The sequence below is a fragment of the Botrytis byssoidea genome, assembly GCF_014898295.1.
Source record: "Botrytis byssoidea strain MUCL 94 chromosome Unknown BBYS_002, whole genome shotgun sequence".
Classification (NCBI taxonomy): Eukaryota; Fungi; Ascomycota; class Leotiomycetes; order Helotiales; family Sclerotiniaceae; genus Botrytis; species Botrytis byssoidea.
The window spans coordinates 177,097-200,506 of record NW_024065843.1 but is presented as its reverse complement, the minus strand read 5'-3'; the positions used below and the strand labels follow the sequence as shown (position 1 = coordinate 200,506).

Genomic DNA, 23,410 nt, shown 5'->3' with positions numbered 1-23,410 from the left:
CACTTGAGACTCCACTTGGGAATTCACTTGGAGTTGGGATTTACTTGAAGATTAGACTTTACTTTTGGCTGAGCAGTCAAATCCAAACGAGTGTTATGAATGATGATTCTAGAACGATCCCCTAAGGTTGTTTGTTGAAGGGTTCTAATTCAAATTACTTTGGATGAGATCTTGAAGATCGAATTTCACCTAGAGACCAAGTTCACTTTCGGGCAAAATCGTAAAAATGTTCTCTCGTCAAGTGGTAGAGTTACCAATTTTTATACGATATGGTGTTGGCTTTTTCTCGCAGCATGTCTAGGATCCATTTTTTATGTCTGATTATTGAGATTGATGGAAAATCTTTTCACGATGGTACCTACTTGGGAATCAAATACACTAGTCAGATCTCCGACCAGAACAATTATGTCCAAGGGAAAATAAGGGAGTGCTTGGCCGTGCCCAGAGTTTGTACCATTAGGTTCGACATAAAATCGACCGTTAGTGTGAACAAAGAGAACGTGAAAAATATTCCTTAGCAATTGATCAATTACATTTGAGGCATGGAGAATGTTCGAAAAATAGGGATTGCAGTCGATCTCTGGGCAGGCTGTGAGACAGCGGTATTGTTCAGAGACTGTGTGAAAATAAGCTGAAGGATTTAACAAAGAAGCAATGAATTTCTTTGTTGATGTTTCAACAAAGAAATCCAGAGAACAGGAATTGAACAATGCTATTGTTGTTTCTATAACTCTCGGGAAGTAAGTCTAGATTATACCCCCTTTTCTTTCTCGTTAAGAACTCAAACACTCAATCCCAATTCAATCACATCAAAACAACTTCAAACTTTTACATCAACAACTTAGCTTATAAGCCGGACTTTTTAGCTACAGATCATCAATCAATCAATCAATCAATATGTGTTTTGCAAATCGAAGTCGCTGCAAGCGATGCAGTAAGGAAACCATCCAATACGTTTCCAAATGCGAGCAATACCCCGAGGTCACCACCGAAACCGCCACCCACGCCATTCGAGGACGACATCTCCGAATCAGATGCTGCAAGGAATGCAAACGCACTGAGAGACGACGAGCTGCAGAAGAAGCTGAATCAACCACTATGCATCACGAACAGGCCAAAGCTATCATTGAATGGCAAAGATTGGAGCGACCGCTTCCATTGACCGATGAAGCTATTTCTAGTAAGTACGCTGAGCTTTTCATGAAGAAAGAGAGACTTCATCCTTACTGTATTGGCTTTACTGACATTCATAGAAATTACATGTCAGGACACAGACAACATCTCGCGGCCCGTGCTAAGGAGATCCTAGATGCACTTGCGGAAGTCGATCATGATTTGACTGATGATGAATTTCAAGTCGTCTCCATGGTTCTCTCTGAAGATGCAATGTTTGACGAGTGTATTCAAAGACAAGCCGAAATCGATTCTGGTTCCAGAACCATGACGGAATCCGACCAAGGATTTTCATTCCACGAAGTTGGCAACACTCAAAACTTCAACAGAGCCATTGAAACTGTCGCATTAGCAGCGAAGAGAAACAACTTCGGAACTTGGACCACGGAGATGCCGGACCGCTATGTTGCCGAAGATAGAGTTCGTCGCGAAATCATCTCCTATATCGACGCCTTGGAACGTGCCAACGCGGATGATGATAGAATCGACAAATTCATCAGCCAGGTCATGCGCGAATTCCATGACGACGAGGAGACCTTCGACTTCGATCCCAAGGCCCGCACCTTGGCGAGTGAAATCCCTGTATGGGGCAGAGTCGAAGATCGTAAGACCTTCTGCGAATGGAAACACGAGAACCAACCATCTTCAGATAGTCTCACAGGAAAATTCGACCGTTGGTATAAACTCATCAATCAGTATCGGCAGTATTTGGTCGAAGTTGCTCCAGCCCAGGCCACTCTATTCTCCATTTCACGAAACACCATCGCCGCACGTATGTTTCGAGCTCTCGCTGGGCGACCGGAACCAGCACCATTAGCAAACGTGGCCGAGCCCGAACAGACCGAACTCCAGCCACAGGATGACGAAGATGTTGAACTCAGTTCCTTGGAACTAGGCGATTACATTGATTCTGATTCCGAGGACGATCCTTCCAACATGGCATTATCAGATTCCGACGACGAATCCAGCGGAATAGAGATGACACCCTCCCGACAAAGAATCCAGCAATCCCTTGCCGGACTCGCGCAGCTGGTTCAAACCTCTAACGAATTCATCCGCGACCTCCCGGGCCTCGTCGACACCGGAGCTGCCTATCTCAACCAATGCATTCGCTTCTTGGACGACCAATTAGCTAGCGATAGCTATCCCACAGAAGCAGAATGGGAGATTGTGAGACAGTACACCGCGAATGCCATGGAGATGCTCAATCATTTGAACGATGAACGCAATGCGAGAGCTAGCAGACAAGCCGAAGAAGTCGAAGAAGCTAGCGCTTGGCGCGAACCTACACCAGAACCAGAACCCTTCTTCGTTGATGTCACACCGATGGATGTTGGAGTTATCGAAGCAGAACCCGACAATATCGCCTATGGCCGTCGCAGTATCTTTGGTCTTCCATCACCGGTCGAAGGCAGCGAATGGTTGCGAGTAGAGGAGGGGAGCGAGGATGGAGATGTCTGGCGTGGTGAATTGTTTGAAGAGGATGAATAGTTGTTTTGAACAACTTCTTTGTCTTCTCTTTCATTTTATTATCCATTGTCATTATCATAGTTCTTTATCTTTTCTGAACAATTTCCTAAAGATTCACGAGACATGACGAGTTTCTTTCTTGCTTTATTGGAGTATAGTAGGATATGGGAATCATGGGATATATAAAGGAACAACAAATGGATGGCTTTTTACAACATAGAACTATAGAACAGAACACACAATAAAATTTTAGAAAATAGAAATTCAACAAATACACATATACAAAAATGAACCTCAAGTGACATGTGAAATGACAGATTAAATTGCAATCGCCATGAATGAAAACGTACCTATATATCATGCAAACCAAGTACTCCCTAGAACAAGCACTTGACTGTAAAATCCGCTCACTCGCCATCCCATCCTAATAATCCCAATAGATTACTTAATATCATCAACATCTTAGCTGGTTACGACATGTTCTCGATTCTACGTCTTCATTCATTTTCTTCCCCAAAAGAGAAGGTTATTATTATTAGCAGTGGAGATATATTCATCTTTGGTCACTCCCTAGTACTACCAATACAAATCGACTTTCTCATAATTTGACGTTTACTCGAATCGACGTGAAGTCATGTATCACGGATCATTATATGGAGATGTACCTAGTACGATTCACCTTTTCATTCACTTCGAATTTTACCAAGTATCTCTGCATCCTCATTCCCACTTTCACTTTCACCCTCTTTTCCTCTCTCCATTCCTCTAATATATTCCGAGAAATTCTTAGCGGCAAAACGGATTTTCGCTTGATCTTAACATGATTTCTCACCTCGTTTCATCTTGTCTCTCTTCGCATTCTCTGCCCATTCCTCTCGTCTTTTCTCGATGTGATTGATCATAACGACTGCGAAAATTCCCAAAACTTGAATCGCGCTCCTCTCCTCTCATCCAATTTCATCCCACCACGAGAAACTTTCTAAGATCTCGATAGCGGTAAGTTCATCTTTTTCTGCGTAATACAGATGGATACGAACAAATATCGACAGACCTCAAGTGTAGATTTCAGGAATAATTGAATACTGATTGTTCCATAGATCGCATTAGATTACCGACTCCTTGTAACAAACATCGAAATTTCCAGCTCCATCAAACAACTGATCGCGCAGAAATTCCGTGTTCGAGTTCATTCCATTGGAGAAGCAACGGTATGTATTCTTTCTCGTTCTTGAGGGGTAAATAATTATCATTGCAGTCGTGAAGATGAAGTGAAAAGCATTCAAGCTAATGCGATCTGCAGGAGCTCGTTTCTCGTACAAAAGAATTTATCAGCGCATATCAAGTAGCACTCGACCATCTCGACATCATGTGTCGTTACATCTATAGTCTCGCAGCCTGCGGTCACGAGTTCGGTGCTGGTATGGAGAAATGCGAGAAATATCTAGCCTGGGAGGCAGAACCGGACTCAAAGGATACCTCGTCTCAATGCCGTAATCCTAGTCCCGAGCCCCACGATATGCAAACCTACGAGGGCGACTGTTACATGTGCAAGCAAGAATTCGAGATGGGTCAGAATTTGCGCATGGAAGATCGTCGCGAAGAAGCCATTCTCATCAAGCGCGACATGGACGAGGCAATTTTGGCTGCTGGTGGCGCGTATACCGGCAAGCAGAGATATGAGATCTTGAAGCGCTTCGAACATAACAACCAAGCTTTCGAAGTGATGTTTGAGAACGCCGAGCGTGAATTGCAGAGTGCAAAAGAGGAGCTTACTCGCGTTCGAAGAGAAGCTGATTCTGCCAAAAAGGAAGTTGCTGAATGGAAAGAGAGGTATGCGCACTTGCTTTTGGACAAGAAAACACGTGCTACTATGGGCGAGGGTGGCGAGGTTTCCCTGCTTCGCCAGCGATCTCTCGATTTCGGCACCCAGGCTTGATTTTTGTCGAATCACATCCAAATGCCATCTCAACGAAAGTATGCGCGCGTCTCGAAAGTTGGCGAATAACAAAATGGGCATATGTTGAAGAGTCGTCTTCTCGTCTCGAAAAAACATATTGCAAGGTATAGAATCTAGAAGTATCAGTCAGGTAGCTTAAACCCAATAAAAGCCTCCTCACTTCACATTACACACTCAAATGAATCATGACTCCAAAAATCTGATGCCCCGTGGCTATGAGAAAAATATATAAACATAAAATTGACTGGGTATAAGTGTTGTTAAAACGCTAAGTATCATGTTGTTGAAAATGCATCATTAAAAATCATAGTTCCATCTCCTCTTCCTTTCTCCTATCTCTCCTCATAATCTTACAGCAACCAATCCAAGAACTTGCCCCACGCAGTCGTGGGTATCGGTTCCACCGGCGCAGAACTGGCATCGAATCTCCCGGAGAACAAATCCACGTCCTTCGATCTTGACACCTTAGTGCTCTTGAATATTTTCCAGAAAATATATGGTGCAATGTAGATGACGATACCGATATAACTAGCAATGAAATCCGCCGTGCTCCAATTGCCCTTGATGAAAACACCGAAACCGGAGAAGATGACAATGATTCCGGAACCAATTGCACCGATATATGCGGCGAGTGGTTGGCAACGTCCTTTGAAAGGGAGGTTATTACGATCGACACCTTGAGCAATGCAGGCGTGATGATAACGGATATAACAAATGCAGAGAGTCATCCAGGCAAGAAGACCCGCAACCGTACTGAGGTTGAGAAGCCAAGTAAATGCCTGTGCTGCACCTCCCGAACCGAGACTTAGGTATGCTAGGGGACCGAATGCGAAAGATACGATGACAGCCCAGTATGGTACACCCCATCTGTTGACCTTGGCGAAACATTGAGGTGCTTGACGATCAACTGCCATAGCGACGATCATTCGCGCACCAATGTAGCAGTAACTGTTTCCGGCGGACCAGGCGGAGGTAAGGATACATGCGTTGACAATAGATGGGAGGACGGAGATGCCGGCGTTCTTGATCGCGATGACGAAAGGTGAAGAATTGGCGTTACCGGTGCCACTTACGAGAGCTGGATCGTTGGAGGGAATGATCATTCCAATGAGAAGCGTACCGAGGACGTAGAAAAACAGGATTCGATAGGTAACACGCTTGACGGCCTTGGGGATCGATTTATGTGGATTTTCGGTTTCCGCGGCGGCGACAACGACGGTTTCAACACCGATGTAGGAGAAACTGGCGTTGATGAATGCACTGAAGAATGCAAGAAAGTTACCTTTGCTCCCCGTGATTCCATCGTAGGGAACGAATGGACCTGGATCTTTCCAATATCTAAATCCGACGGACTCGTGATTGGGTGCGCCTCCGGCTGTGATAACTATGGAGACGATGATCAATCCTAAGAAACAAAGAATTTTGATGGAAGCAGTGACGACCTCTGCTTCACCGTAGAACTTGACGTTGGCGATATTGATGAGGAAGATCGCGACGAGTCCTATAGAGATCACGAGAGCGGGTGTGATGTCTGTCCAGTAAGATACTACGATGGCGGCTGCTGAAACTTCCGAAGCAATGGCAATGGTGTAACAATAACCGTAAGAAATGGCGAGAGTAAATCCAAGGGCAGGATCGACGAATCGAGTTGCAAAATGGGGGAAAGATCCAGCAGTTGGGAACTGTGACTTGTAAGCTTGTGTTTGGTGAATGTCAGGTGATTGATCTGTAAAAACGTACCAGAGTAGCCAGTTCACCAATTGACTCCATTACACACCAAAGAAGAAGACCAACAACACTATAGGCCCTAGAAATTGTGTTAATACCAATTCGAGTATCGTAATAACTAAACCGACTAGGCGTTGACTTACAAGAGTAAACCCAAAGGACCAGCATTTGCTAAAGCTGCACCAGTACCGATGAAAAGACCCGTACCAATACCACCACCAAAACCGATAAAGGTAACATGTCTAGCCTTCAATCTTCTCTGTGTATGTCCCACACCACCGACACCATAAACAGCATCCAAATGACCTGAGGCCGAATGAACTACCTCTCCATTTGCGATATCTGGTTTTCCCGGATTATCCAATGAAGTTTGAGACGGCGTCCCGTGGATCCCCAATTCTTGCGAGGTGTAAGTCTTGTTCGACATGGTGGATACTTTGAATGCAGCTAAGAATTCAATTCTCTATTCACCAATACGATATAGACGCTTCTCAAAATGGATGAGAAGGATGGATAGATGTTGTAGAATAATGGTAATGAATATGAGAAAAAAGTGAGGGAAACATCAACGCGTCTGGATAACTTGACACTTTTATTCCCTGTTGAATGAAAATTCTCCATCCCTGATGGAAGCACGCCATCACTGAGATAGTTGTCGAAATGTGAGAGAAATCCCTACGTTCAGTCTAGACATCGGGGACTATCCTGTCCTTTTGATAGTTGCCACAAAAAAATGAAATTCTCAAGTAATATTTTCACATTAGGACGAAAGCACGGGAGAAAAAGTTTATGGTAAGCATTCAGGGGTTTTACTTGGCTGGGCTTAGTTCGCGAAGGTTTTTTGCTTAGTCCAACAGTCTAACCGTCGGAAATGATTTCATACTGTGGTAGATCTTCGGCATATGAAGGAAATATTGGGTCGAATGTTGACCCATCAATTGCGTTACTTTGCTTACCTAATAATACCTACTCGATGAAAAGTTCTAACCCCGGCGACTTTGCGTATTCGGTGGATAGTGGAAACTGGTGGTGACTGGACTGGATACTAACTACCTGGGTACTCCGTAGATAGTCGACTTGATGGACGACTCGGTGGGCTCGATAGGCTCGATGGGCTCCTATACCGGATTGTTAGAATACCATCTCTCCAAATCATTATTTACAGAGTATCTATCTATCGACTTCTCATTTGTTAGCTTCGTTGATATGAGCCCATTGTCCCACCCAAAGATAAATACACGTACCTTCAAAGTTCTAATTCTTCTTCTTCGCTTATCCTCCAGCTCCCACTATTGTCTGTCTACCCTTTTGAGTCCCTCTTTGCGTCTTCTAGTGAAAACGTAGTGAGTTGTCATGAATGAACTAAATAACCGATCAAGACTCAACTCAAAATATAAGGTTTGATTTATGAAATTCTTTCAACGTAGGTAGGCATGCTCCGTCCGTAACGTATTCGTAGCGTGTGGTTAAAGTAAATCTGGAGGGGAAAAAGGAAGAAAAAATTCAGGTGAAAGCAAAAATAATAGTAGGTCAAGGTCGTCCCCAACTCGCAGAATGCGGCTTCTGTGGATCGAACACAGTGCCTCCAGATTAATGAACCGAAGTGAACTTCAGTCTGGCGCTCTCCCAAGTGAGCTAAAGCCGCTTGGTGTTGTGTTGATTGTTGTGAAAATGGCTAGATTTTTCAAATATATAGGAAGTCTAAACCTGGTCGAAGTTGTCCTTTCTTACATACTGCGCTTTTGGGGTCCGAAAGCGATATGGTACTTCCCTCTCCCGTCCTGTACTACCTAGGTTTACCATCTCTAACAAATGTGACTCCATTTTCAACAAGTGACCTTTATTGGGAAATCTTATTTCAAGCATTGAGCGGTGCACGACAGTAAATCGATGTAACAATTGATTGAGATTGCATATCATGATGCAGTTATACAAGCCACTTGGGCGAGCATGAGAACTGTTGGCCTTGCAACTCCCCAAGATAATGTATTTGTAATTACCTAGATAAGTGCTAATATCTTACATTGAAATCCAATAACTCATTGTCACACCTCTATTCATAATCCAACCACTGGGTATCTATAACGCCATAGAGAAATGCTCGCTATCTATTCATCTCTCTAATCAATTCTCTGCTCCCTCTCTCTTCGCCTATCTCTATTCAATTCTCTGCTCCCTATCCGGCGCGAGTAAAGGATCTTCTTCATCTAATGGTGTATCACCTCCGTTTCCTTTGTACAAAATATAATGCTGAACAATGAAAATTACATCGAAGAAGATGCTCACGTTGCCCAACATGAGTTTGACTGGATTGCCCGTCACTCCCGACCAATCTCCTTGTAGATAACTATCAATTCCCAATTGTAAAATCGATAGGACTCCACCTGCGAAATCCAGTAATATTCCCCCTATTGACCAACCAGTGGTGGATCGGTTGCGATAATTCGTAAGAACTTGAGGCATATATTTAACAGTCGTGATAACCAGTTTGACATATGATACGACATATACCTGTGAAAAATGATGTTAGCACAAGTGTAACCAAATGACGCAGCTTGACTTGAACTTACCACATCGATCCATGCCCACCCTCTTACAACATCTTCATCCTGTCGCGCAATGACAATAACCACCGAAGTCGCGACTCCAACAATACATGCTACCGACAAACCCATAATAGATTTGCTAACTCTTGCGCCGGGTCCCCTTTTACCTCGTTTATCGAATCCCCAGATCGATGGTTCATATTGTGATATTATGACAAAGCACATGAAGAGGGCGTGAACAGCGAAAGCGAGATCATTGAATTGAACAGTTGGCGTATGACCATTATTTCGCAAAGCATATTCACGTCTAATTTCTGGCGCATAAAGGAATGAGACTGTAGATACAAAGTATGCAGCAAAGCCTAGCACGTTGAGGAACGGGAAATCGATTGCGGCTCCTGAAGTAGATTTGCGCCTAAAGTTCAAGATTGGCTGGGGATAGAAAGATAGCGACCAACATGTTGTGTATATCCAACCAAACAAATAGGAAAGAAACTGAAGGAATGCAGTGGTCATTATGAAGACTATGTCATGGATGGAGACAATTTATAAATGAGGGTATTGATGTCAGAGAAATCTGTAAATGAGAAGTCAACATGATCAAGGTCTCATCCAAGTAGACCATCACGTGTGAGCACGTACTAAATTTAGAGTAACAATGAACGATCCAGTTTAATCCCGGCTCCTGCCGGGATTGTAGCGCGAAATTTTATCTTGATCTTATCGCAAAGTCGGTGCTGATAACTTGATATCTTATCAGATTGATGAGATCCCTTTATCCGCGTATCACTTCACAAACCACTTCATGTCATGAACATCGTTGATGATTCGAAGAGACTCGAACGAATCGGTATCAACGAAAATCTCTACCTTTTCATACGTCCTCATATAAATACACAACAATACATCGAGGTTGCTATTTTAACAATAGAAGAAGTGCTTCGCAAACCATGACGCCCCTCACATTTCTTGACCTTCCAGGAGAAATTCGTAATAGCATCTACCAATTACTCCTCATCATCCCACCCATATCAACACCCCGTCCGCTAGGAAGTGATCCACATATATATCAACAAATTCTATCCGTCTGTCGAAGAGTTCATGATGAAGCCGAACAAATCCTTTACGGTAGCAATGTCTTCATAGCACATCCCAATCTTCTCACAGGATTACCGCGCTTGCGTTGGAAATATGACACTATCAGCTCCACCAGATTGATATCTATCATCAAAAAATACTATATAATTGTTCGACTGGATTGCGATCCGAACTTCTCTGCAAAGAAAGCAGAAGAAGCTTTTAGCGAGGTGGATGAATTGACAATAATGGTTGAACAATCTGCGTTTAGGGGTTCGGATTATAAGGTCCTGAGACTCTTTGAGGATGTGCGAGGAGTGAAGAATGTAAGAATTTATGGGAGTGTGACTGGTTTCCCTGCATATGTTGAATGGTTGCAAGGAGTGATGATGACGCCAATGAATGTTGATGTTGCACCGTTTCAAAGCGAGAAGAGTAATATCATCGGCGAGCCTTGGGATGGAAGTTGAGATGTTCTGTCTAAGTTGTGCTCGCGTCTCCTTTGTCTTCCCTTCAATAGTTGAATCTGAATTGTATGGCTATACAGTTGTGATGTTAAGTCAATCTCATGGAAACTTGCGCACTGGAGCTTGCGTATTGCGTGCATGGCGAATGAAAAGTTGACATGAAACTCGCACGATGCAAGTAAGGCTATGTTGGATCTTCCAATATTCACTAGACGCAAGCAAAGTATGAGGATGGGCCCGGCGAATACACCTTCACCAGGGCAACTGCACAATTTATGGGACGTCAACTGTGCTCCAGCTTGATTAATGCAGTCCCTCAGTGCCCAAAATCAACCTATATTCTGGTATATGGTTTTTGAAGTCTTTTCAAGAGGCTCAAAGTCTTCGGTGGATTCATCCTTGACATGAATGCAATCTTCCAAGTGAGCTGAATCTGTAAGAGCAAGCAAAACATTTCTGTATTAGCGGACGTTTGCAAAAGGGAAGTTGGAGATTTCTGACGATTACAAACTTACCAAGGAGTTCAAATTTTCACTTGAGTGAAGTCTCCCTTGGTGGAGATAAATTGAAGTTGCAAATTCTCTTGGAGATTCTACACAATTTCAATGTCTGAATGAGTTCAACCTCTTGGGTGAATCGAAACTCTTGGCATTGGTTGAAGATTCCAAACGAGCTTTTTGCAGAGACACCCGAATAACTTCATCTATCCTCACCGACTTATATTCGAAAGATTAATTTTAATTCACTGTAAAATTGATATTAGAATGGAATACAATGATAAACGGACACTGTAAATGAAGCACTATATAAGACGAAGGTAAGAATACGTTTCTTCGTTTTTAAATAACCTCTTACCATTCTTTTTCACCAACAGAGCTGTTTCCCGAAATGGTGGAGAGCTACAGAACAGGAAACATTGATTCTCTTCTTCTCGTAATTTCTCTCATAACACTACAACAACTCTATTCGACAACCATTCTTCCAATCATACTTCGATCCATTTTTTCAATAATATTCAACATTCAAAATCCTAAATATGGCCTCCAACAGCGATTGTCCCTTTTTGAATGATTTCCCTTTTGAAATCAGGACTCAGATCTACAAAGAACTACTAGTCAAAAAGATTTTGGGCACTGCAGATTCTGTATCCAGAAGTGCGAGCTATGGAGCTGATATCAACTACGGCTTATCACCACAAGTATTGAGAGTCTGCCATCAAATTTACGTCGAGGCCTTGGATGTTCTTTACAAAGAGAATACCTTCTACATCGCATGTTTTCGGGTTGATAATCACCTTTCTATGGATATGGATTTGGGTGCAAGGAGTGATGATGAGAATCCAAATGCTGTACAGTCCGTCGAAGGACCTCTTGTAGAATTGTGCCCTCTTACGAGATATCAGAACAACCAAAGCGAAATGCCATTTCTCATTCCAAATCTTGGTAACTGCTCTGCTGTGTCAAGAGTTCGCAAATGGCGTGTGATAGTTAGCAGACTCACAACTGCTGGTGGTAGTTGGGATCCAATTTGGAGTTTACGTGAATTCTGCGAAGTGATCTCTCAAGATCCTCCAATATCTTTGGAACTATTGATTTTGCCTTGCGGCCTGGACTATGGTCGGAACAATAATTATTCTTTCGATAGCTACGAACAGATCTTGAAACCTTTGAGAATCCTCCGCAATATCCAGACATGTGCAATCAATCAAGCTTGTGCAGCCGACGTTCCGGATATCATTCAACTCGCTGATGATGGGTTGGTCGAAATTTTTACAGAGGGAGATCGAGCTCTAGCAGACTGGGAACTTCCTACAGATTTGAAGATGAAGATGGAAACACTTATAACCGGTCAACAATCCCTAGATATCTACCACATGATGCATAGGAACCTCGTGGCTTACGCGCGAACCTTTGAGCGGCATCGGCCTTACAAAATGCAAATGGGCTTAAGACGAGAGGATATCACACGGATTGATTCTAGATGTCTCGAGTACGCCGAGTTCCTCGATACGGGTTCTTTCAATCCTTTTATCGAGCCAACCCTTCACCCACTTGAATTCGAACTTCGCAACTGTCAAGACGCCGTCATGAACTCAGGCGAAGATGAGTGGACATTCAAAGAACATCGCAAGCACGCCCTTACACACCTCGAGCGACAATGGAACCAAATCATGAATGCCAATCATAGACTAACGACATTTATAAAGAAAGAGAAAGTTCCCGGCGGCATATTCGACGCTGTTGAGAGAAAGAATGAACAATTGGGATTCTCAAACAATACATGGGTAATGCAAGATCCAGATAGGAAACAAAAGATCTGTCTCGCTTTAGTATATCTCAAGCGCTACGCAAAATCTTTCAAAAGACATTTAACCTCTGCAATAGAAGCCCAGATCCACTCCCAACGTCATCTCTACAACAGCCATTACAAAAACCTACCACGCGATCGTCTGATCAAGCACTTAATGACAGACCACCAAGTCGGCAAGATCCGCAACTTCATCACGAAGTTCAGCACGGCAGTCGATATGTGCGATCAGCAGTATCTCAAAATCTTGACGGCTCGAAAGGCCCTCTTGGATTACGACGGATTGGGAAAGTACGAATGCGGAGATTTCAATTTACATAAGGGGTTATCGGTGGAAATGATTGATTGGAGTGTTAATGAGCGGGATTTGACGCCGCAGCAATCGTTGGATTCGGATGATTTTTATGGTGAGGATAGTGATGATGATAGTGATTGGTCTAATTATTTCTGAGTTTCTGCGTCTGGGTCTGGGTCTTTAGAGCTGGATATTGGGTTTACTGATTAGCGTGGATGATTGTCTCTATGGCATGTGTTTTATAGTTGTTAAAATTGTAGGAATAACACAAGCGGTTCTTTGTTTTAAAGAATATGAGGAATCGTTTTGTGATGTGACTTTAGTTTGTGATTATCCGTTCAAGAGCATTTGAGTGATTTAAAGGATGGATTTGCTTCATTGTTGTATCACTACGATACGATGGTTCCTTACTACTGGGGGTGTTGCCATTGGGATCCTCAATACTGAATGTTCACTCAACACATCCAAAAGTTCGAAAGTTTGAGGGTATTGACAAATATTCAATCTAGAAAAAATATGTACGACAAAGATGACACAACCTAAAAAACAGAAACGATCTGCAAAAGCAACATAAATTTGCGACTACTAAAGGGGAATCCTACATCACACACTGAACGCCCTCCTATATGCAACCGATGCGCTCCCCATTCTAATTTTGACGCCAGCCCAAATACCACTACCTCGCTCAGCCTGTCCTAAAATGCAACCCAATTGAAAGTAATGATTTACCTAGCCTCTCGCTCAATTCCGATCAATACTATCCAGCTCTGGGAAATACTGCGCTATTTTATTTCTGCTGTCAGAATTTTTTGTCAGTTCTGGTGTATCAGGCGTGTCTATGTAATCGACTCCTGATGTTCCATTGGATGTTCCAGCATTTATTGTGTTAGCTGGTATTTGTACGATCGTAGGGGCAGGAGCCGCAGCTCGCTTCTTTTTGGTGTTGCCTTGTTCTCCAGACTTGTTGGAAGAAATCGAGGGACGAGATGCTGCTGGTGTGGCATGTCTGATATCTGAGATTGCTGATGTGTGTGATGCGTTATTCACCGTATTGGGATCATAATTTTCTCTTGGTGATAACATGGCTGATGATGGGATGATTGTTCTGGTAAGTGATTGATGTAATAGTGTAGATCCAGTAGGAGCTGGCGTAGGAGCTGGCGTTGACTTTTCATTGGTAACGAGACCCTTATCGGTAACGAATTGAGAGGATCGCGAATGATATGGGTTGTGGTTATAATACTCGTCGATAATTGGATGTACCATAACAGTTTGCTTGTGAATTGTCAAAGTGGAGTTGGTTGGAACTGTCACCCAGCTTTCTGTAAATGTATTAGAAATGTCTACTCCACATACTAGGTAGCTGCAGTAATAGTGCAATCAGACAAGCGAGTGAATGACAATGCAGGATTCTGACGAGAGCCCCTGAAGAAAATTGAAAAATAAATCACTAGCCACCATACGAACTAGTCGAGCTTTAGTCCTTGTCTAATTTTCGCGTACCTGCTGATGTGCAACATAAAGACAATTTCTAAATGCTGAGTTCTCGTTTGGGTAATCTTCACGGGACTGAAGCCTTCAGTCAATAGAACTCGGTTGTGGCAATACCTACCGCTTTTCTATCTTTGCCCTTGGCAAGATGAAGTAGTGGGGTATGGGATACAGAAAGAGGAAAAACGGGAGATTAATTACCTCTTTCGAATGTTAACGGTTCACTTGCGACGAGGACGATATCAGCACCCTTATCACGACGATCCATTTGATATTCGCCTTTGTTACTTTTGTCCTCCCATGTAGTGCCGGAGGAGTAGTACAGACTAGCTGCCTCATCGATTTTGCTACTGACATAACGAGTACAGACAATACTATGCCCGTCGGTTATTGCGAAATTCAACAAGCTTCGAATGTCCAGATTTTCCTCCTCGATTGTCTTTCCTGGGATTGCGGCAATGAAATCGTTGATCTGTTTGATGGTGGCTAGCATAGCATGCCTTAAAACAGTTGGACCAAATCCCTCAGCTGGTGGAGCACTTGGGTTATGACCCATTCTCTCAAGTGTATCCAGGTATAATGCGAATGCCCATTCACTGTCGGTTCCTCCGTGAACTCCAAGATACCATTTGTCGGCCAGTCTTTCGCCCAGGCGTCTTTTTATGTGTTTCCAACCACCTAATCCACCATTATGCATCCACATCAAACTCCCGTGGGAGAAAGGGTGGCAGTTATCATCGCTGAGGGAGCCTTCGGTCGTAGCTCGTACGTGAGCAAATATAAGTGGTGAAGCAGTCTTTGAAGCAATTCGTTGAAGGTTGATACAGTTCCACGCAGGAATAGTAGATGTGAAGATACATGGTTCAGGTCCAAGTTCAGGTTCTGTGTAATAACCAATACCAAATCCATCGCCTGCAAATATTATGAGTCACCGTCTTCACAAATCATGAAGATCAGAAACTACTAACCATTATGAGGTCTTCTCATGTCCAAACGAAGGCGAGAGTCGAAGGACTGATTAAGAATTGAGTGGGTGGGTTCCAGAATGATTTTAGAAAGCAAGATGGCATCTGAGCCTTTATATACCTTACTCTCATGAGTATTCTGCTGCTATGCAAGAGTTGGGGTTGTTTGGCTCACCAGAAAGCGACACATCTTGTCTTTCGTCGAGGATTGGTTTCTCGCGACTCCGATATTTTGGGGGCAATTCTCTGGAATTTCAATGAATACAAATGGGATATGATCGTGCAATATCTGTTGCTAACAAGTCAAGGAACGTTGGGAGTTGTTTGCTCACACTCAAGGGAGCAATCGCGAGGCTGAAGGGGAAATAACGGTATGGCGTAATCTGTTGGGTGCTGAGACACAAATTAAGATCCAAGCCCAACGGATAGAAGAAGCAAGTTGAGAAATTCCAATTTCGGCAGTAGTTTCGTTTGTAATATGTAGATCCGAGAGTATGTACAACAAGAAATTGAGGATATATACAAGAAATTTAACAAACAAAATATGATAATTGTTGTGGAGTTGTTATCGTCTGATAACCACTCAAGGCTGGACATTATGGGGGTTTCCTTTGATCTCATTCCCTCTCAGCCGCCCGCCAAAATTGAAGTTCGTTATCAAGCCACAATCACAACTCACTAGCCACAGATATTGCACGCCACTTCTGATTCGACCTTTATTCATGCAAGAACATGTGGAATTCAAACAACCATATACTAAGTGGACAACAAAACCAGCAGAATGAAATTTATTGCTTCATGATCCTACATCTTCCTAAAGGATTGATACGATCTTCAGTTTGCCCAGTATGAGTGGGAGGCTGCTATCGGCGAGGCTTCTGCCCGCGGCTCAACGTATCAACTCACAATCTGCCAGACATTTCCATCATAAGGCGGTATCTACCGCTGGTGGTCTACTCAGATCAGAATCCGCCGTTCGTATTGCAAGAGGAAGATTATGGCCAGCAGGACATACACCATTCTCGAATGCTGTAGTCGTTCGAAATGCTTCATTTGTTCGCATCCTACCAAACATATTGTTGAAGTTTGCAAGAATACCTGCTCTTTTCGCTGGAGTGACTGTCGGTGGTTTAGCATATATTCAATACCAGGCTACCCGTTAGTTTATCCGCTCCTCCTTCTGAAGCGTGCTAACTTTTGACATCTGCAGAGGCTGGTAATTATGTTGCAGATATCTTCAACACAACAACGAATACTGTGTCCGGAGTAGCAGGTGGTTTGTTCGGCAGTGCAAAAGATATTGCAAATCAAACACGATCAGGATGGGAGAAAACAAAGGAATCCGTCGAATTGCCGGAATGGATGCAAAAGGTATTACGAATTCATGAAGAGATTGGGGAAGGGAATGGTGGAGGTGGGGGTGGGGGCCCTGGCGGGGAACCACCCAAACAAAGTAGAATGGGAGCTGCAGCTGCAGGAGGAAGTGCTGCCGCCTACGGATATGATCAATATTCAGAAGACGATAGAACTCCAGCAGTTGCTGCCCGGGATGACCAAATGATGGTTCTGACCAAAAAAATGATTGAGATCAGAACTATATTGCAGACTGTGGGACAGTCAAATGCTCTTACTTTACCATCAATTGTGGTTATTGGTTCACAATCATCGGGGAAAAGCTCTGTGCTAGAAGCAATCGTAGGACACGAATTCTTACCTAAGGGTTCAAATATGGTCACACGACGACCCATAGAGTTGACCCTCGTCAACACCCCTGATTCACAGGCGGAATACGGAGAATTTCCTGCTCTTGGTCTAGGAAAAATCACCGACTTCTCGCATATCCAAAGGACATTGACGGAACTGAATTTGGCCGTTCCTGACACAGAATGTGTTTCCGATGACCCAATTCAGTTAACCATCTCTTCCCCCCATGTTCCTGACTTATCCCTCATCGATCTGCCTGGATATATACAGGTTGTTGGTGAAGATCAACCTGCGCAACTGAAGCAAAAAATAGCCGATTTGTGCGACAAGTATATTCAACCTCCTAATGTCATTCTTGCTATTTCCGCCGCAGACGTGGATTTAGCCAACTCAACTGCTTTACGAGCAAGCCGAAGAGTTGACCCACGAGGTGAACGTACTATTGGCGTCATCACAAAGATGGATCTTGTTGATCCTGCCAGAGGAGTCTCCATCCTAAATGATCGAAAATACCCCTTAAGACTCGGTTATGTTGGTGTTGTGTCACGAGCACCACAACAATCACAAACTAGATCATTGTTCAAAGCAGGAAATGGAAGTATCTCGGAAGCCATCATCAAGAACGAGCACGCATTCTTTTCGTCTCATCCTATGGAGTATGGACCTGATGCTGGACTAAATGTCGGCACTACCACTCTCCGTAAGAAGCTTATGCATGTACTCGAACAAACCATGGCGGCGAGTCTCCAAACTACTAGCGACGCCATTCACCAAGAGCTTGAAGAAGCAACTTATGAGTTCAAGGTTCAATATAACGACCGTCCTCTATCTGCAGAATCTTACCTTGCCGAGAGTCTAGACGCTTTCAAGCATTCATTCAAGGAATTTGCCGAAACTTTCGGACGACCACAAGTTCGTGAGATGCTGAAAGAAGAGCTTGATCAACGAGTGTTGGATCTTTTAGCAGCACGTTACTGGAACAGACCTATTTCGGATCTTTCACCTTCATCACCAGAACCCAATACACTGGCCGAGCTCCCAACAGCTGACCCAGACTCCCTTTTCTGGCACCGTAAACTTGATGCCTCTACCTCTGCCCTTACCAAACTCGGTATTGGTCGTCTTGCAACCCAAGTTGTAGCCAATGCAATTCAAAGCCATGTGGATCGTTTGATATCCCAATCGACGTTTGCAGCTCACCCATTCGCTCGTCAAGCCATCACGGATGCTGCAGCTGGCATTTTGAACGAGAGGTTCTATAGTACAAGTGATCAAGTTGAGAATTGTATAAAGCCATATAAGTTTGAAATCGATGTTGAAGATAGTGAATGGTCACGAGGTAGAGAAAATGTTACCTCGGTTTTGAAGAATGAACTCAAAGCTTGTGAGGATGCATCTAAGAATTTGGAGCAACATGTTGGTGGAAGAAAGAAGTTGAGAGATGTGATGAGTTTTGTTGATAAAGCTAGAAAGGGTGAAATTATTGTTGATGGCGACGCTAGTGGTGCTGGTGGATTCAGTTCTGCTTTATTGCAAAAAGGTATTTTCATATCCTCTTCCATCTTTTATGCACATGGCTAACACTCTTATCAGGTCGTGAAGCGGTCTTTCTCCGTGATCGCTCCACACTCCTCGCTCTTCGACTCAAAGCCCTTAAATCTACCCAATGCGCCTCCCTCAAGAACAAGTACTATTGTCCCGAAGTCTTCCTCGACGTCGTCTCCACCAAACTCACTTCAACTGCTGTTCTTTTTCTAAACGTCGAACTTCTCTCCGAATTCTTCTACCAATTCCCTAGAGAATTGGATCAAAGATTAGGTAGAGGTTTAACAAAAGAAGAAGTTGAGAAGTTTGCGAGAGAGGATAAGAAGGTTGAGAGACATCTAGAAGTTATTAGGAGGAAAGAGTTATTGGAGTTGGTCTTGGGGAAAATGGAAGGATTGAGAGATTTACGCGAGTTGGATAACGGAGAGGCAAGAAGACCTCAGAGGGGACCCAAGAATGGGAGAGGAGGACCTGGAAAGGAAGGTGTGAGAGGACCTGGTGGAAAAGAAAACGGAAGGGGTGGATGGAGTTTATTTTAGTTGATAGAACGTTTTGGCGAAAATGGAATGTGGAGGGGAGGTTGGATTGATGAAGAATTACTAGCAGGCGAGCAAGCGAAAGCAAGCAATGAATGATTACGGCGTTAGGGATTGCTTGAAGAGGAATAGTACGAAATATGTATATCCTTGTTTGGGTTAATGGTTGTTTGGTGGCGGTTGTCAAGGAGATACCTATTCCTTTATCCGCTCTACATGACATGATGATGAATGCAACGACTTTTTCTGGTTATATTCTCAATCTTACCTCACGTCCATTTTGTTTCACGTGTACATGTCCCAGACACGCATGTAAAGATTCGAATACACGGGAGAAGATGAAGATTTAGAGCAGTATATCGTGATGAGTATGCAAATAAGTGTATATTTGAGGCGATCAATGCTATATGCGCTACAAATCGTTGCCCCCTTTTTCATGAAAACCTTGGATGCGCCTTGGTACGTCAAGAGGTGAATTGGAACTAGATATCTATTAATGGCTGCCAATTGTCCTATCCGACCAATACTCATAATCGTTGGCTCATATAACAAGAATAAAACATGAAAGGTATCCCAATAAAATCATTTACCATCAACAACCAATTGTGTCGTCACTTCCCACTTCATCCCTCCACCTTTTCCATATCCACCCCCTAGTCTATTTCTAATCAAGGTCTTAATTTTCTCCCTCAGTTTTAATACATTTCCTTCATCGCCCCTAACTCTTAATTTGAGATTTGCCATACACAATCCATAATGTACTTGCCAAAATCTCGCTTCTTCAACAGTGGAAACTGTTGGTTCAGACTCAATTTCCTTCATAACTTCTGAAACTCCAGCACCGGAGAAGGACATCAAAAGCATGAGTCCCTGAGCGGTAGCTAAACGAACACCGAGAAGGAACATGGAGACCGCGATGACGGTACAGAGAAGACGATCGAGCCAGATATAGAGAGAGATGGTCAAGAGAGGGAGGAGAAGCATGATGGTGCTGCAACTAAGAGTTAGGAAATGTGAAGGATTTGAGAGAACGGAAGGGAGAAATGATATGTAGGCGAAACGCATTGCTTTTCCGATTCGTGCGTGGTTCTTCAGCCCAATTGCTGAGACGAGAGTCGCTACTATTGAGAGTAAAGCGGCGGTGTCAACCGAGCCGGGACTAACTCGTTGATGAGAATGAGGGTGATGAGGGGAATGGTCGCCTAATCCTTCCAAAACGTGTTTTAGGTTGTGAGATATCAGATCGAAGCCCATGAAGAGTAGGAATACCGACATGGCGAATCCCGCTAGTACTTCTGCACGTTCGAGCCCGAATGGATGACGGATAGAAGATCGTTTCCATACTTCGAAATTGCAGAATACATCCACCACGACACAAATTGTGGCAGATACGGCATCGAAAAAGATGAGATGGGATAGTGCGGTGAGGGCGAGAGAACCTTGGGCGCTATAGAGAACGAAGGCGGATATTAAAGCGTGGCAGAGACACCAGGCTATTCGAGTAGTTTGTTCTTTGGACATGCTTTTCCATGCTTCTTTAAAGGTGGGTATGGGAAGAGAGGCGGGGAGTGCGAGGGGTGCTCGAGGAGGTGGTTCGAGGAAGATTTGATGTTGAGTTGAGACACTACTGTGTTTATATCTATGACCTCTTCGCTGGCCAATATTCTGGTACATTGTGTTAGTTAAGAGATCTAATATCAATGTTCAACGTTCGCATACCGATTTGGCAACTGGCGCATCTTTTATTGTTTGAGTCTGAAAGTTAAAAGGATTCGCAGCTCCTCTGGCAGGTGGTACACTCATCATTCCGTCTGGTTGAAGGTTGGGACTTGAGAAGCCCGAAGGAGGAGACATTGGGGTTCCCATTGAACCAAATCTACCTGAGTTTGAGAATGTAGGTGAGAGAGCATTGGGATCCAAAAGGATCTCTGAGTGCACGGTTCGTGAAGTGCCATCTTGGTGTTCCCATGTATATCTGCCTTGCTCTTGTGGAATAGGAGTTGGAGGAGTGGGTGTCCTCGGGGGTGCTGGAATAGGAAGACTCGAAGCCATGGTTTGATATTTAATAAATTTGGGGTTTCATGAAAACACGGTTCATCAATTGGTTGAAGATATCATCAATTCATCCATTTATTATGGGCAATTGGTACGAAACGTTTCGTAATTCGTCATGGAAAGTGGTTGTGATATATAAATGGACCTGGTAATCTATCTGCTTCCTATTTTGGATATCTATACCAGGGATAAAGGTCACCGCCCGGCATTATGCAAGACGGTTGAGTTACGTAAGCTAGATTTTACCTCAATTCAACCTCGTTTGATATTAAGCTTAAGCAAAGCTCTAGACCCAACAGACCCCATAGCCAAAGCTTTCTCCATCACAACCATCAAAACTATATTCATTTGAATATCCTCATGAATACCCTTCGATGCGGCAGTCTATGAGGCCCTGGATTGTCAGATCTACTTGGACATCGTAACTCGGTATTTTGATTGCTATCGACATTCTCTCATCCTCGGTACAACACGTTCAATTTCCTCAAGCGCTTAGACGCTCAGCAACCATCTGGGAAAGCCAATTAGATCACTACGTCTACTTGTTTAAACTGTCACTACAAAAGAGTCAATCACAAGTTGGGATGTAAAGTTACGAAACCACGTGTCCTTCGACCATCAGACAATTGTGGACGAAGCTTGCGTTCTTCAACATTTGCGTGGAGAACTCATCCTAGAAGCGCAAACTTTTATATATTCCCGGCATGAATCTACTTTCGTAACATTTGCTACCAGAGTCATTTACGAAATTATGGAGAAAGAAGTTGGTTCAAATGGTATTTCACATGACCATGCTGGGGGATTAGTCAACGAACCCGAAGAAATACAAGTTGAACCCAAACAAGGGGGGCACAGAAGAACACTATCTGGAAACATCATGTCTAAACTATCATTTTTATCAGGACCACACAGTCCAGAGTCTCCGCCTCGGGACGAACCAATGTCACCAAAGAGATCGACTAGTAGAGCTATGGCTGTTGCAGTCCAACAGCAGAAGACCAGAAGAAGAAAGGGCTCATTGAGAAAGGTTGCACTTCTTGGTCGAGGAGCTCAAAGAGAAAGGAAAGAGTCCAAAGCCATTCCTTTTGATTCCACGCAACACAGTCAATATTCCAATAATACAATACTAAATCCCGCTTCACCCGAGAGTATTCGACCTGTGAATGGTCTTGGATTAGGCATATCTGACGAAACTCCTCGTCCTTCCATGGATGGCTTAGCCAACAGAAATAATAACACTTTACTGCCACCTATCAAAACTCTTCCCATGGGTGCTAATGACCATATCGTCACATCACCAACGACAGCCACGAGTCCAACTCTAACCTATACATCTACTACGGATGAAGAGGACTTACTCAGTATTCCATCACATAATCTACCAGCTGCAGCTCGTGGCGGGCCACTGTCATCTGGTTCAGATTCATACTTTCCACCTGGTGCAGGCTCTACAATTCGTCGTCGGCCATCTCAAAAACAAAAATCTCCACTGTCTATAGGTGGACTCGCCGCAAGTCCACTTCCTTTACCAGATGCCGAATGGGATTACTCGGAAACTGAATGGTGGGGTTGGGTTATACTAATTGTAACCTGGATTGTGTTTGTTACTGGTATGGGTTCATGTCTAGGGGTATGGAGTTGGGCTTGGGATGTTGGAGAAACTCCTTATGCTCCTCCTGAGTTGGAGGATGATCCAACGTTACCGATTGTAGGATATTATCCTGCACTGATTATTTTGACGTCAGTAATGGCTTGGGTCTGGGTAGTTGTTGCTTGGGTTGGTATGAAATACTTTCGGCATGCGAAAATTAGTGGAGATTGAAATGCTATATTTAATGATAATGTTAATTTACGGATGAAGGTGTATTTAAGGGGTTTTAAAAAACTCTTATCGATGACCACGTCAAGTGAAAATTGACTTGCAAAGCAAACGACAATCAATGAATATGTTGAAAATACAGTGGAAATCAGAATCACCATAAAGGATCAATGAGCACATGAATTATTTGACTCTTCTCTTCATGTATAGAGCTCTCATCCGAAGAAGAAGTGGAGGGCTGGCTATGGTCTGATGAACCTGATATCACAGATCAT

General features: G+C 43.5%; 10 protein-coding genes across 10 annotated transcripts; 6 read left to right on the top strand and 4 right to left on the bottom strand.

Annotated features, from left to right (window-relative positions):
• Window positions 1-897: 897 nt before the first annotated feature.
• Window positions 898-2,664, top strand: EAE97_000833 (uncharacterized protein; the record flags this gene model as incomplete). Its single annotated transcript, XM_038871343.1, has 1 exon — window positions 898-2,664. One exon carries the CDS (start codon window positions 898-900, stop codon window positions 2,662-2,664), a length of 1,767 nt encoding a protein of 588 aa, XP_038737244.1.
• A 1,345-nt stretch (window positions 2,665-4,009) lies between these two features.
• Window positions 4,010-4,579, top strand: EAE97_000832 (uncharacterized protein; the record flags this gene model as incomplete). The annotated part of the gene is made up of 1 exon (XM_038871342.1): window positions 4,010-4,579. The coding sequence occupies one exon, from the start codon at window positions 4,010-4,012 to the stop codon at window positions 4,577-4,579; it is 570 nt and encodes a 189-aa protein (XP_038737243.1).
• Window positions 4,580-4,763: 184 nt separating this feature from the next.
• EAE97_000831 (uncharacterized protein) lies at window positions 4,764-7,041 on the bottom strand. The gene is made up of 3 exons (XM_038871341.1): window positions 6,472-7,041; window positions 6,341-6,407; window positions 4,764-6,282 (listed from the first exon to the last, which is right to left on the bottom strand). The coding sequence occupies exons 1-3, from the start codon at window positions 6,753-6,755 to the stop codon at window positions 4,951-4,953; spliced, it is 1,683 nt and encodes a 560-aa protein (XP_038737242.1). The 5' UTR covers window positions 6,756-7,041; the 3' UTR covers window positions 4,764-4,950.
• Window positions 7,042-8,485: 1,444 nt separating this feature from the next.
• On the bottom strand, window positions 8,486-9,390 carry EAE97_000830 (uncharacterized protein; the record flags this gene model as incomplete). Its single annotated transcript, XM_038871340.1, has 2 exons — window positions 8,486-8,839; window positions 8,899-9,390. 2 exons carry the CDS (start codon window positions 9,388-9,390, stop codon window positions 8,486-8,488), a joined length of 846 nt encoding a protein of 281 aa, XP_038737241.1.
• A 434-nt stretch (window positions 9,391-9,824) lies between these two features.
• EAE97_000829 (uncharacterized protein) lies at window positions 9,825-10,421 on the top strand (the record flags this gene model as incomplete). The annotated part of the gene is made up of 1 exon (XM_038871339.1): window positions 9,825-10,421. One exon carries the CDS (start codon window positions 9,825-9,827, stop codon window positions 10,419-10,421), a length of 597 nt encoding a protein of 198 aa, XP_038737240.1.
• Window positions 10,422-11,454: 1,033 nt separating this feature from the next.
• Window positions 11,455-13,176, top strand: EAE97_000828 (uncharacterized protein; the record flags this gene model as incomplete). Its single annotated transcript, XM_038871338.1, has 1 exon — window positions 11,455-13,176. The coding sequence occupies one exon, from the start codon at window positions 11,455-11,457 to the stop codon at window positions 13,174-13,176; it is 1,722 nt and encodes a 573-aa protein (XP_038737239.1).
• A 585-nt stretch (window positions 13,177-13,761) lies between these two features.
• On the bottom strand, window positions 13,762-15,666 carry EAE97_000827 (uncharacterized protein; the record flags this gene model as incomplete). The annotated part of the gene is made up of 4 exons (XM_038871337.1): window positions 13,762-14,342; window positions 14,713-15,423; window positions 15,480-15,597; window positions 15,652-15,666. The coding sequence occupies 4 exons, from the start codon at window positions 15,664-15,666 to the stop codon at window positions 13,762-13,764; spliced, it is 1,425 nt and encodes a 474-aa protein (XP_038737238.1).
• Window positions 15,667-16,158: 492 nt separating this feature from the next.
• Window positions 16,159-19,570, top strand: EAE97_000826 (uncharacterized protein). Its single transcript, XM_038871336.1, has 3 exons — window positions 16,159-16,634; window positions 16,687-18,720; window positions 18,774-19,570. Exons 1-3 carry the CDS (start codon window positions 16,325-16,327, stop codon window positions 19,262-19,264), a joined length of 2,835 nt encoding a protein of 944 aa, XP_038737237.1. The 5' UTR covers window positions 16,159-16,324; the 3' UTR covers window positions 19,265-19,570.
• Window positions 19,571-19,843: 273 nt separating this feature from the next.
• Window positions 19,844-21,313, bottom strand: EAE97_000825 (uncharacterized protein; the record flags this gene model as incomplete). The annotated part of the gene is made up of 2 exons (XM_038871335.1): window positions 19,844-20,926; window positions 20,981-21,313. 2 exons carry the CDS (start codon window positions 21,311-21,313, stop codon window positions 19,844-19,846), a joined length of 1,416 nt encoding a protein of 471 aa, XP_038737236.1.
• Window positions 21,314-22,067: 754 nt separating this feature from the next.
• EAE97_000824 (uncharacterized protein) lies at window positions 22,068-23,138 on the top strand (the record flags this gene model as incomplete). The annotated part of the gene is made up of 1 exon (XM_038871334.1): window positions 22,068-23,138. The coding sequence occupies one exon, from the start codon at window positions 22,068-22,070 to the stop codon at window positions 23,136-23,138; it is 1,071 nt and encodes a 356-aa protein (XP_038737235.1).
• Between the last annotated feature and the right edge of the window lie 272 nt (window positions 23,139-23,410).

Excerpts from the sequence above, each read along its gene's own strand:
- EAE97_000831 (XM_038871341.1), bottom strand. The coding sequence starts at position 6,755 with ATGTCGAACAAGACTTACACCTCGCAAGAATTGGGGATCCACGGGACG. Across the intron at positions 6,408-6,471 it reads GGTCCTTTGGGTTTACTCTT|GGCCTATAGTGTTGTTGGTC; the intron begins GTAAGTCAACGC and ends CACAATTTCTAG. Across the intron at positions 6,283-6,340 it reads TTGGTGAACTGGCTACTCTG|TTCCCAACTGCTGGATCTTT; the intron begins GTACGTTTTTAC and ends TACAAGTCACAG.
- EAE97_000826 (XM_038871336.1), top strand. The coding sequence starts at position 16,325 with ATGAGTGGGAGGCTGCTATCGGCGAGGCTTCTGCCCGCGGCTCAACGT. Across the intron at positions 16,635-16,686 it reads TATTCAATACCAGGCTACCC|AGGCTGGTAATTATGTTGCA; the intron begins GTTAGTTTATCC and ends TGACATCTGCAG. Across the intron at positions 18,721-18,773 it reads TTCTGCTTTATTGCAAAAAG|GTCGTGAAGCGGTCTTTCTC; the intron begins GTATTTTCATAT and ends CACTCTTATCAG.